Here is a 13,598-nt window from a genome sequence, read left to right as displayed (position 1 = left end):
TCATTTGGACACCTTGGCCTGCAGGGTGCTGGGCAGATAGAGGTACCTCCAGATGGCATAGTAGTGGGTACCAGCCCCGAAGGCCACAAAGAGATGCCAGATGGCGTGGGCAAAAGGGATCCTCCCGTCACTCTTGAAGAACACCATACCCAAGCAGTAGAAGACCCCTCCGGTCATCAGCTCCCAGATGCCCTCGGTGTTGGGCTGTCGGGAAGGACAAGGGTGGGGCACGGGTCAGAGAGGCAGCCATCAAAGCTGAGAGCCCCCTCCCGCTACTCTCCCACACCCCAAAACGGAAAGAGGCGTGGATGGCGAGCCAGCCCAGATGCCTGGGTAGGAAGTCTCGACGCATGTTGTCTATCCTCTCCAACTTAATTCTCAGATGTTACCATTTCTATCAAAATCTCGAAGACTATTCCGAGTGCACAGCAGCCAAGTTTTACGTATACTGTATCACAACTTTCTTAAAAGGAATACAGGTCCGGGAGGAAGAATTATAAAGGAACCAAACAAAAAACATTAAGAAAAAAGGAGTCGTCCTTGCTGTCAGAGATGAGCGCTGTTAACACCCACATGAATGCTTCGTGGTTAAAGGGAATGGCAGAGACTGAGCGAGGAGAACCTGCTACACCATCGCCCCCCCCGGCCCCCCATCTCCCCGGGGCCGCCCATACACCTGTTACAGGCTCCCACTGCTGACGGTATCCTTCTAGAAACACATGCTAGGCACTGCAGGTGGATGTACGAGGCACAGGAACGGACTGTTCCAGAAAAAGGGGTTCCTTCACCATCCCCTCCACGCTGCAACTCCACCTTGGGTCACTGCCCTGTGGGGGGACCCGTCCGCGTCTCACAGGGACAGCCCCCTCCAGCTTCTGAACAGCTCCACCGTATTTCAGCATCCTTGCGGACACGGATGCCCTCGGTCCTCGAGAGAGTCATACTGGAGCACTAATGACCCAGGAGACCCAGGCCCTCCCCGTTCCTGCTCCCTCCACCAGCAAAGGAGGCAGGCAGGACTGCACGTGGCGGTCATGGAGACGCACCCACGGCACACACTAAGGGAGGAAAGCAGGTCGCAGAGAAGAGGAACAATGGAGTCCGGAGTCCGTAAGTCTGCATGGCCACCTCGATTTGCACATAAATAAATAAATGAAAAGGACAGACAAACTGAACGGTGGTTGCAGCTGGGGCACCATACTGGGGAGGAGGGGGACGGGGGCCTTGGCTCCTTCACACATTTTCAGACTTATTTTTTGCAGGGACTGTGTATTTAACTATACCCTGACTATATAGAAGTATATATATGTACTTAAATATATGTAATACATCGTTTGATGGATATTGTATAACTTAGTACTTATTTCATGTAATTTATAAAATTTATACATTTTTTAAAGATTTTATTTATTTGACAGAGAGAGATCACAAGTAGGCAGAGAGGCAGGCAGGGAGAGAGGAGGAAGCAGGCTCCCCACTAAGCAGAGAGCCCGATGCGGGGTTCGATCCCATGATCCTGAGATCATGACCTGAACCGAAGGCAGTGGCTTAACCCACTGAGCCACCCAGGCGCCCCTAAAATTTATACATTTTTAAGTAAGTTTCAAAGAATTTTTTAAAAGTCTAAACTTTTTAAAAATATTTATCTAACATAAATTATATAATGTAATATTTAATATATTTCATAAAATTTTTAAAAATTTTTTAAATTTAAATTGCTTTAAAATTTCAAGATATTACACTAGCTGGTTTAATATAATTCATAAGATTTTTAAAATAAATTTAAGTGAATTCTTTAAAATTTAAAGAAATTAAACATTTTTCATTTAAATGACAGCATACTTATTTATTTTTTAAATACTCTTCACAGATTTTTGAAACCTTTTTAAAAATACATTTAAGTGTTTTAAATTTTTTAAATGTTAAAAATATTGTAAAGATTTTTTTTAAGATTTTATTTTTTAAAAGATTTTATTTTTTTTTAAAGATTTTATTTATTTATTTGACACAGAGAGAGGAATCACAAGTAGGCAGAGAGGCAGGCAGAGAGAGAGAGTAGGGAAGCAGGCTCCCCACTGAGCAGAGAGCCCGATGCAGGCTTTGATCCCGGGACCCTGAGATTGTGACCTGAGCCTAAGGCAGAGGTTTAACCCACTGAGCCACCCAGGTGCCCTATAAATTTTTTAAAAATTAAAAAAAAATTTTTTTTAATTTTAAAACTTTAATATTTGTTTACTGTAAATTATATAAAGTTTAACTTAAATAATCAGAAAATTTTTTAATTTTTAAAAAAATAAATTTAAATATTTTTTAACTTTAAAATTTTTTAAATATTTAATATAGATACAATAATATAATATTTGATTTAATATTATACAGCCTAATAGATAAATATACATATTTAAATAAAAATGAACTTGGAGGGGAAAAGGCAGTCTGTGAGAATAAATACATATCATTGGGAAAATGCTGAGCAGACGAAATGACGGGGCCACAGATTAGAACATAATTAAGCTACATTAAGTAAAACAGTTTGGTGTCAGGATAGAGACAGGCCCCTAGGGGAAACAGAACTGAAATATCGGAGGGAGACCCACATCTACATGTGAATTAAACGTGTGACCAAAGAAGCTCATGGAAACGACAGATAATTGACATCACTAGCTAGGGGCTCGGGGACGGATCACTGCGCCCAGGAGAAACTACAGTGGGAAGGTTAAACCACAAGAGAGACAGGAGAAGACACAGGTAAATATTTACGGGAACTTGGAGAAAGAAGACCCTCCTAACCATACCGCTTAGGTTTGTAAAGCTATACAATGTTTAAAAACACAAAACCCCTGCTAAACTTGACGACGTATAATTTTACCACCTCCCAATAACCACTGTATAAGGTAATAAACTCGGGGAGGGTGCCAGGCTGGTGAGTTTACTGTGCCCACTTGACAGATGGGACAACTGAGGCTGGCAGAGGTGAGGCGGTCCACGTGTGGCCCACCCAGCAGCTTCTTTGCCTGGGCTCTGCCCCTCACGGGCCCAGGCAGAGCGGCCCAAAGATCCTCGTCCCTGCAGTCAGTGGTGGTGGGGGCCAATCTCAGCTCAGCCACTCAGGGGCAGCCCCCACGCGCAGGCCAGCCAGGCTGTCATGAACAGGACCTCATGTCCATCTCCAGGGACTTGGGACTTACTAAGTCCCAGGCACCGTCCTATTCGCTGTCCGTAGGTCTTCCTATCGAATCCTTAAACACACAGGGAGCCTGACACAGGGATGAGGGCTGATGCGGGGGGGACGGGGGCTGACGCGGGGAGGGTCGCCGTGCTCCCTGGAGGTTAGGCAGGGTCAGACCCTGCAAGGCCAGGGAGTCGAGGTCCCCAGAGCTAGCCTCTCTGCTCTACTGAGTACTTCTTAAGGCCTCTGCTTGCCCAGGCACCAGAGGCGGGGCTCAGACACGGCCATCCCCAGAGTCACTCGGGGTCCCTCCAGCCCGCTGGGAGACCCCTGGCCGGGTGGGTGGGACTCACCATTGAGAGGATGACCAGGGCGGGGAAGAAGCCCATGACGACGTAGCAGAGCAGCTCCACCAGCTTGTACCTGGCAGGAAGACAAGCCATCTGGGCCTCGGGACAGCCTCCCCAGGAGGAACGGCACACAGCTCCCCGTTCTGGGTAGGAGGGGACACCCCAACCAAAAGAGTGAGAGGAACGCCGCCCTCTGCCCAGCCCTCCCGGGCTCTGACTTTACCCCGTGACACGCGGCAGGTGCTGGCAGAGCTGGGTGGCCCTGGGCGGCTGTCCTTCCCTCTGGGACTTGGTCTCCATCGGTGGGAGGACAGGCCAGGATTGTCCCTGCTAAGTATAGCGCATGTGCGGGCCCCTGCCACAGCTCCGGCCAGGGGCTGTCATCACTATGGGATCCCAGGACCTCTTCCCCGCCAGGCCCAGGCAGCTGCCCTCCATCCGTCCGAGTGGCTGCACTGGCTGACAGATTTGCCCTCCCTGGAAATTCCAGAAGTCAGCTACTCCTTTTTGCTTCCATAGCTCTGTTTCCTTCCTCATACAGCAGAATGGAGCCTCTCCCCTCATCTAAAAACCCAGCTTAGGGAACACAGGTAACACGGAACCTACAAGGTCTTTTTCAAAACCTCTTCAGATCAACCCTACAGGCTGTGGCTCTGGTGGCCATCCCTGGGCCTGAACCCCAGGATGCCGGGCAGAGCTGTGCCCTCATGTTTTGGGGCATCCTCTCCCCAAGGCCAGGGAGAAGGCCCAGCCCACCTGATCCCCTGCCCCATCCCCAGCCTTGGCTTACCGCTCGTGGAAGAAGAAGACATAGATGGTGCCCACCGAGGCCATGATCCAGACCAGCCAACGCATATGGGAGGCCCAGGGGCCCAGCTCCCGAAGGTTCAGCCTGAGAGAGAGCCAAGGGCACAGACTGAGGGGGGTTACCGGGGGCCCAGCCCCTCCTGGGAAGACAGATCCCAAAGCAGCCCTGGGCCCCATGGCTCTGCAAGTGGGATGTGGGCTCTCAGGGTGGAAAGACAGACAGAGAAACAGACAGAAACAATAAGCAACGATTAGAGAAAAAGGCTCTTCCTTCCTGATTCTCCCACCAGCTTCCGAGAGCAGGCTTCTCTCTGCGCTGCTGGGCTGAGGCCACTTCCCCTGGGGCAGGTACCTGCAGGGGCCCAGCTCTCGCCAACATTTGGCCACAGCAGCAGGCCACACCCACGGCCCCCTCCAGCAGCCTCTCTGTCACCCCATGGGCAAAGACCAGGCCCTTTCCGACGAGGGGGGATCTCTGCCCTGGATGGAGGCGGGCCTGGTCTTAGCTGTCCCTCGTATCTGTCACTACGGGCTTCTCTAGATTTTGTGTTTGACGCTCATTAATCGATTCTCCCCTCCTCTAATCTTCTATGATGAGTCCTTTATACCAAATGTGCCACGTTCAAATCATCGTATGGTTTCTGTCCCCCAAAGGCACCCTGCCAGATACACCATGCTGTGACATTGTCACAGCAGCTGGGAAACAGGAGACCAGTCCGTACTTAGGTGCGGACATCTCCCGGCGTGTCGCTAGGTTTGGTGGTGGGGAGCGAGGGGAGAGTAACAGGATGGCATTATTTGCACATGTGAAGAGAGACGTGTAACTGCGCGGGACACCGATCAGAGCCCCTTGTCGGGTGGGGAGCGGGAGATCCTTCTAGAAAGGGACAGTTGATGATGGCAGTGGTTGGGGGGAAAGGATCCTTTCACTTTTTTCTGGAGTGAATTTCTTCAATGAGAATGTCTTATATACAACCTCTGTCCACCCCCCATGTCCCCCAAAAAGCAATCGGCTCTGAGTCCAATTGTTATTACGAAGAAGTTCGTGTATAAGTGGAAAGCTTAAAGGTAAAATAAATAAATAAATAAATAAATAAACAAACAAACAAACCGACCCATTACTTGGAAGAACCATCAGTGAGGATCATTCTAACAGGCTTTCCAAACAGACTCAAAACAGGCCAGTGGGAAGGAGAATCAGTATAAAATGGGACGGAGGGGACGGGCAGAGGAAGGGATGGGAGGACTGGCGGGGATGGGGTTGCGGGGAGCCTCGACGACACAAGTCACTGCTTACTAAAATATCACACTGAATCTCAACTTGACTTTAAAAGAAGAAAATGAACCCCCCCAAAAAAAGGTGTGCTGAATTTCAAACAAATATTTCTGCTCCTCTCTCTCTGCTACTTCAGAGGCTTTCAAGAATCTTTAAGAATAGGGACGCCTGGGGCCGCCTGGGTGGCTCAGTGGGTTAGGCCGCTGCCTTCAGCTCTGGTCATCTTCTCAGGGTCCTGGGATCGGGTCCCACGTCAGGCTCTCGGCTCAGCGGGGAGCCTGCTTCCCTTTCCCTCTCTCTCTGCCTGCCTCTCTGCCTACTTGTGATCTCTGTGAAATGAATAAATAAAACCTTAAAAAAAAAAAAAGAATAAGGGCGCCTGGGTGGCTCAGTGAGTTAAAGTCTCTGCCTTTGGCCCAGGTCATGGTCTCAGGGTCCTGGGATCAAGCCCCGCATCGGGCTCTCTGCTCAGCAGGGACCCTGCTTCCCCTCTCTCTCTGCCTGCCCCTCTCTGCCTGCTTGTGATCTCTGTCTGTCAAATAAGTAAATAAAATCTTAAAAAAAAAAAAATCTTTAAGACTGTATTCAGGAATCTTAAACATAAATCCAATCTACCAAAAACAAACATTAAAATATGGGGTTTCCTGACTGAGGCAAGGATGGGGGAACCCACGGTCATTCACACCCCCACCCCTCCATGGTCTTCTGGGGACCTAGAGGGCTCTGCAGAAAACGGTGTGAAAACCAGAGCCATTCAAAGAAAAATACCCACCAAATGATTCTACATTGCCTTGCCCCATGTCCCACTTTCCCATGGACCCAGCCCGGAAACTGGTCACCAAGCCCCTTTGTCTGTCTACCTCCTCCCACACATCCAATTAACCCACTCGGCCACATGAAACTGTTTCTGGAGGTCAGAAAAAGCCGCCTCTTAGCAACGTCCTAGGATTCGAGCCAACACATCCACGCGCGGGTACTAAGGAGACGGACTGTGGCAAGGTCTCTCCTACCCAAGGGACGGAGCGCCCCAATGCCAGAAACATCTACAAGCAGGGGACGGCCAGGAAATGTTATGCTGTTGTAGAAAAACAAAACAAAAGACAGGCGTTCCGGCATTCTTCAATGTACTAATTACAGAGAGTCGCCCCCGGCGAAATCACCGAGAGAGCAAAAGCAAATCACAGTTTGTATAGTGCCCTTCCTTTTGCAGTAGAAGCCAGAGGAAAAGTATGAACGCAGATGCATTTACAGTATTATGGGCACACACCTGGGGCTCTCTTTGCACAAACAACTCTGGAAAGAGACCCAGGAAACTGGTCTTAAGTAGTTGCTTCCAGAAGGAGAACGGGCAGAGGGCGTCTTTTTACCGACACGCTTTTGTGTGGGAGTCAACAGATGACCCAGCCAAAGAGAAGACATTCAGAGAGAGGAAGACAGGCCAGGGCCCCCCACCGCCGCACCACTGCCCGGGAGGATACAGAGATACTCACCAGGGTGCGTAGGATGCCGCGATGAAGAAGTAGATGACCATACGGTCGAACATGTGCAGGCAATGCTCCACCATCCTGGGGCAGAGAAGGGGTAGGGAACAGGGTTAAGGCCCCAGAGCAACGCCCTGGGACAAACGTGCCTCCTTGCCTGCAGGTGCAGAGGGGACTGGGTTGGGGGTTTGGGTGCCAGCAATCTGGTTCAGGTCCAGGTCTGGAGCCAGAAGACCGAAGTTCTAATCCCAACCTCACCACTTACGGACTATGACCTTGAACCAGCTTCTCTGATCTGTGGGGTGGGGAGGACACCAGCAGCCCATCACAGGGCGGTCATGCGGGTTAAGCACGTTGGTACTTAGCATAGCACCATGCATATCAGGATGTGCTCAATAAACGTTCACCGTTTTTGTCGTGACTTCACGTTGAGTAGCCAACGGTAGCCATCAAAGTGTTCGCCCAGTGTGGTGGCCAACCTCCAAAATGGTGCCCAAAGAGCCCCACTTGCTGGTATCCACACCCATGCGTGGCCCCCTCCCACGATGAATAAGGCAAACACATGTAACCAACAGAGGGCTGAAGAAATATGGTGATTTCTGAGGCTTGATCATAGACGCTCCAAGGTTTCCCATTATTTAAAACCCCTGTGACTGGGGCACCTGGGTGGCTCAGTCAGTTGAGTTGTCTGCCTTCGGCTCAGGTCATGATTTCAGGGTCCTGGGATGGAGCCCTGCATCGGGCTCCCTGCCCAGCGGGGAGCCTGCTTCTCCCTCTCTCTCTGCCCCTCCCCCTGGCCTGTGCTCTCTCGCTCTTACTCACCCAGTAAACAAATAAATAAAATCTTTAAAAATAAATAAAACCTCTGTGACGGAGGGGTAACGTGTTACAGAGCCACAGATAACTACTATAAACTGATTCTGCCCAGAAAACTGCAGCCCTCGGTGAAACAGACTGGGGATCCTGCGTGTGGTTTCATCGCATGTCCTCCTAGAACTGAAAGTGATAACAGCAACTAGCGTGATGCATGCAGCGTGGCTATAAGCACATCACTGGTCTAAGCGTATTTACGAGCATTAATTTTTTAATCCCACCTGGAAGACAAGTGCTGTTTTTTTCACCTGCTGTGTGACGGGTGAGGACAGGAAGGGCCAGCACAGTCCCACCGGGGGTTAAGCGGGCATTAAACCCAATGACTGGTTTCTTAGTGAGAAAAAGGGGAGGGAAATTTGGACAAAGAGACACACAGGGAAGAAGGCTGTGCGAAGACACGGGCAGCCGGGAGTGACAGCCGGAAGTCTAGGAACACGGGGGCCACCAGAAGGTGGAAGAGGCGGGATTTTCCCGTAGAGACTTTAGAGGGCGCATGGCCCCACCAACGCCTGGATCTCGGCCTTCTGGCCTCCTAAACTACAAGAGAATGAATTCTGTTGTTTCCAGCGGCCCCATCCATGGTCTTTTGTTCCAGCAGCCACAAGAATCTCATACAGTGGGGCAGGACCGAGACCCACAGAGAAGGCAAGAACGGGAAACAGGAATGGGGGCTAGAGCAGAGTCACGGGGCTCCTGGGGAGGAGGGGGCCGCTGAAGCTGGAGATGAGGGGTCACTGCAAAAAAAGGGACAAAGCTTCCATTCAGGAAGAGGAAGAAAGTTCTGGAGTTGGGTGGTGGTGTTGGCGCCACAGTGTGAATGTGTTTAAAGCCCCTGAATTGGACGCTTCAGACTGGCGAAGAGTCCATTTATGTTATGGGTATTTGCCCCAGTGTTTTGAAAAATGGAAAGCAAAGCAAAAATTTAAAAATCTGAGACAATGCCTAGACCGCAGAATTATTGAAAAGATTACGGGTGATGTCTGTATGCGAGGCCTGGACGCAGGGCGGTGGCGGGGGCGGGGGTACCCAGAAGGGGGAGGTCATTCTGACGGTTCTGACAGTTAGGAGGTTCCCTCATAACAATACTGGGAGTTGGGGGCTTGCTCTCCGGGCTTCTTGGGGGTGAGCAAACGAGGCTCATGGAGGGTGAGGTGGTCTGCCCAGCTGGGACGCAATCCCGGGTGGCCAGCTGAGGCAAAGACAGTGTGACAGTCACCGCCCCAGACCCCTCTGGGTTCAGCTAGACACGACCCCCCCACCCACCCCGGTCACCTGCCCAGCCCACGTCCCTCCCGTGGACTAGGCAGAGGCACCTGAGATGGCTCTTCTTCCAGGAGATGGTGTGGAACACGGTGGACACCACGAAGAGCCCACAGAGGCCGAGCCCGTAGACCCAGGCGGAGATGGTCTCCCAGTTGTCGTCGGACAGGAAGTAGAGGTTGGAGCTGCCGAGGATGCTGGGAATGATCCAGAGCTGAAAGCAGAGATGGGACGGGTGCTGCAAGGCCAGGCTTGGACGTGGGGAGCGGGGAGGTACGCAGTCCCTGCGCTTCCCCAAGCACCTGCCCACCCTCTCCTCCAGACTCCCACCGTCCAACAGAACCTCCGTCCCTGGTGGGAAGGTCCCAGACCAGCACCATCCAGCGCAGGATCCACTGGGCCCCTGACCGCCAAGCACCTGAGTCGTGACTTGCCAATAACGTGAAGTTTTTAATTTTATTTCATTTTCATTGATTTTAGTCTCAATTTCAGCCACCCCACGGAGCCCGTGGCTACCATATTGGGCAGCACAGCTCTAGAGAAGGTCGTGGAAAACACGAAGGCTCTCCGCCTCAAGGAGCATCGCCGGTCATCAGCCTTGCGGTCCCTGGGCACGCCACGCCGCCCCACACCTGTGTGGTTGCCCATGTAGTTAGCACCTTCTGGAAAAAGTAGCCCTCCCCACCAGGCCCACCTGGAGAACCCTTCTCTCTTCACACCTTGGTTAACCCATCATTTCCCTGGAGAAGTCTAGAACTCTCCAAAGCACTTTCAGGGACCACCCCCCGCCCCGAAAGTGTGCCCAGTTCTGCCTGTCAGGAGCACCTTTTCAGGAGAAATGGTCTACGGCAGCCCCAGCCAACAGAACTGTAACGTGAGTCGCCCAGGTCATCTTGGATGTTCTGGGACCCGTGTTTTTAAAGAGAGAAACAAACAGGTGAAATGAACGTGAATACTATATTGTGTTCAGCCCAGCATATCCAAAATACTGTGTACTATACACAAACATATTAAGGAGATATTTTACATCCCGTTTTCCCTGCCATGTCTTCCCAAGTGGGCATGGAGGTCACGCTCCCAGCACACCTCCAAGGGATGAGCTGCATTTCAAGGACACGATAGCCACTCCGGGGCCAGCGGCTACCAAACCGGACAACGTGGGTCTGGAGTTTGCATTATTTCCAAAGGGGTCCACTGCCCAGAGAAGGATTTCTTAGACAAGACAAGTACTCCAGGCAGAGGGAACGGCATATGCCAAGGCCTGGAAGTGTACCTTCTACCCAGGAAACAGCACCTTCAGGCGCTGGAACCTGGGAGAAGTGTGTGGCAGTGGGGAAGCCGGCCGACTTAGGAGCTAACACTTGCTGCAAGCTTCCTACAGGGTCCAGATGCTGTGCAGAAACCAGGGAGCCAGGAAGGTTCACAGAGCAAAAGAGAGGCACGCTCAGTACTACAGTCCAATGTACCCAAATGGCCTTCCCTCCAGATCCCACTCACTCTTCCAAGGGCCACAGAGGACTTGCCGTCAGTTGGGACGTTGCTGCGGAAGAGATGTTGACTCTCTCCAAGGGTGAAGAGCCTACTCCCCTCCCACCTGAAAGTGTCCCCCGCTCTCAGTCCCCCCCAAAAGCCAACTCACAGCGTGGGTGGCACAGTTGGCCGCATGCTCGTACTCGGTGGGCTGGTACCTCTTGTGGGCGGGGACTCGGTGGTTCATGAACCTGGAAAGAGAGGCATCATTCCCAGAAGCTGGGCCAGGAAGCCGGGAGCAGCTGTGGTCCCAGGATTCCCAGGAGACCTGAAGTTGGGGTCCCTCCTGGTGGGAAAAGAGGATCCCTCCCCTCCCCTTCCACCGTCTCCTCCCCATTCCCTCCTCCATTCCTCCCCCTCCTCCTCCCATCCCCCTCCTCCCAAGCCCCCCTCCCATCTTCTCCTCACCTCCCTCTCCCCCTTCTTTATGTTACACTTTTTTTGAACTGGCCAGTATTTAGTGCCTGATCCCCAATGTGGTATTCGCTACCAAACTTTGCTAAATACAAAATTCTCTTCACTTCCTGTTTCTCCTTTCCCTCTGTCTCACCGACATAGAGCAGGGCTCCCTGCGGGTACAGCCTGATGGGGTCTCACTTGTGCCCCCACCCGCATAACCACAGCCACTCAGGAGGAGCCCAAGCTCATGGCCCGCGCCCCCAGAAAGGGCCCTTAGGGCCCCTCCCAGTGACTCTTCCCTCGAGGGAAACCACTTGTGACACTGTCATCATTGATTAGTTTGGCCCGTTCTTGAACTTCCCATCAATGGGATCACACAGCACAAATCCTTCTTTGTCTGGCTTCTTGGGTCCCACGTGACTTTGACGAGATTCATTCATATTGTCGGACGCAGAGATCGGCTGTTTTCATCGCCATAGAGAATTCCAGACACTATTTATGTTATCTGCTCTCCCAGAGGTGGACAGTCTGATCTGGGGCCACCACGGAGAACCCTGTCCATAAGCATCTGCACACACTTCTTTCATGACCATTGCACTCATTGCTGCCGGACGTAGGTCCACACGTGGAACTGCCAGTAGGCTTTATCTGGAGCAGTAGGCATTCCTGGGGCCCCCTCTAGTCTCTCCTTTGACCACAGTGGAGCTTGGAGGGAAACTCCGCCCCACCCATTTTGCAGAGGGGAGGCTAGAGCACAGAGTGTAGGAATGTTGCCCCCACCCCCAGGTGGGACACACTTAGTGCTGGGCCAGGCTGGCGTGACTCTGTGCGTGGCTGTGGGGGATTCAAGTCAAGCTGGGAAGGTCACCCGGCAGGGTCGGGAAAGGGCATCAGAGAGCTGGGGGGTGAGGTCTGCAAGCACCTGGTTCCCTCCCTGGACCACATAGGCTCAGGATCAGGGAAATGGGCCGTTCACCTGTTCCCCTTGGACTCTGCTGACCGTCATCCCCCCAATGGAGTTAAATTCCACTGCGACATCAAACACTTCCCCCCAGGATCCCAGTAATTACTCTGAAGACCCACAGACATAAGGGACAGGCATGTGGCTCAGAACAAAGGGCTCAGCGCGGTAGAGTTCACAGAGCATTTACGGAGCACCTTCTGTCTGCTGAGTCCCAGCCTGGTGCAGGTCTCCGAGCATATCCTGAGCTTTTGGGTGCTGGCACCACATCATGACAGATCACAGAGCATTTATGGAGCACCTTCTATGTGTTGGATCTGTGCCAATGAAGTTCACAATGCATTTATGGAGCACCTCCTGTATGCTGAATCCATGTTAAACATACTTCACTGAGGATTTGTCAATAACTCTATGCCAGATCAGTGCCACACAACTCATAGAACATTTGTTAAGCACCTTCTGTATGCTGGTTTTACACTCAGATCTAGGGACAGTGGGTTGGGGTGACCCGGCCTTGCCCTCAAGAAGCTCACAATCCAGAAGGCACCAGATCCAAGCAGAAATCCCAATACCATGTGATTCGTGCTCCCCATCCTTTCAGGAAACACTCGGGAGCTCCTACTTCATGCTGGCTGGAGTTGAGAGGAGGGACACAGCAGAGTGTGAAGGCCTCCAAGAGGGCACAGGCTCCCCAAGGCACGGGCACACCCGCACAGTACCCAGCTCCACAGCGGGCACTGGCTGACAGATATCGAGGGATAAGTGAGTTTACCAGACAAAAAGACAGGTAGGAGAAGGAAGGGTGCTGGCCCATGGAGAAGTAGACAGGAGTGTGCAGAGCAGGGTGGCAAGCAGCCCAGTGTGTATGGGGCAGTGTTACAGGCTGAATGGTTTCTTCCCAAAATTCCTATATGGATGGAGGTCCTAACCCCCAAGGACCTCAGAAAGTGACCTCATCTGGAAACACAGCTGCTGCAGGTGTCCTCAGTTAAGGTCCCACCGGAGGAGGGTGAGCCCCTAATCTGCTATGACTAGGGTATTTATGGGGAAAGAACCACAGAGCTGAAGCCCACGAGACAATGGAGACACTGATCCCAGTGATGTGACCACAGAGGGCTGCTGAAACCGCCAGAGGCTGGGAGACCGGCACAGACGCCTCTCCTTCAGGGCCTCGGGAAGGAGTCAGACCCGTCGACACCTTGGTGTTGCACTTCCGGCCTCCGGAGATGGGAGACCAAATCTGTGTTCAGTCACCAAGTGTATGGCCATTTGTACTATAGCCCTAGAGACACTAACACAGGTAGGCACAGTGTTCATTTTGATAGATCCCGCCCAAAAGCCCCCAAGAGGGCTGTGCCAACGAGGCTGAGGGCGGGCAGAGGCCAACTGTACAGGGACATGGCCGACGTCTTTCTCCAAGGTGGGAAACCGAGTCTGGGGCTGAGGGAGCACTTGTCCACCTCCCACCAGGCACGGCCCGGCCACTCTCTCC

At 52.1% G+C, this 13,598-nt stretch overlaps 1 protein-coding gene across 1 annotated transcript in view; it reads right to left on the bottom strand.

Moving 5' to 3' along the window:
- The window catches only part of MMD2 (monocyte to macrophage differentiation associated 2), a 32,794-nt gene continuing 19,196 nt past the window's right edge, over window positions 1–13,598 (bottom strand). The window contains 7 exon segments of the mRNA XM_032872765.1: window positions 1–204; window positions 3,523–3,631; window positions 3,633–3,662; window positions 4,310–4,411; window positions 7,093–7,167; window positions 9,270–9,430; window positions 10,856–10,937. Coding sequence (XP_032728656.1) covers window positions 1–204; window positions 3,523–3,631; window positions 3,633–3,662; window positions 4,310–4,411; window positions 7,093–7,167; window positions 9,270–9,430; window positions 10,856–10,937 — 763 coding nt within the window.

Source organism: Lontra canadensis, unplaced genomic scaffold (assembly GCF_010015895.1).
Source record: "Lontra canadensis isolate GAN:19392208 unplaced genomic scaffold, GSC_riverotter_1.0 scaffold45, whole genome shotgun sequence".
Taxonomy (NCBI): Eukaryota; Metazoa; Chordata; class Mammalia; order Carnivora; family Mustelidae; genus Lontra; species Lontra canadensis.
Note: the sequence above shows the minus strand (reverse complement) of the source record. Positions and strands in the feature narration are given on the sequence as shown.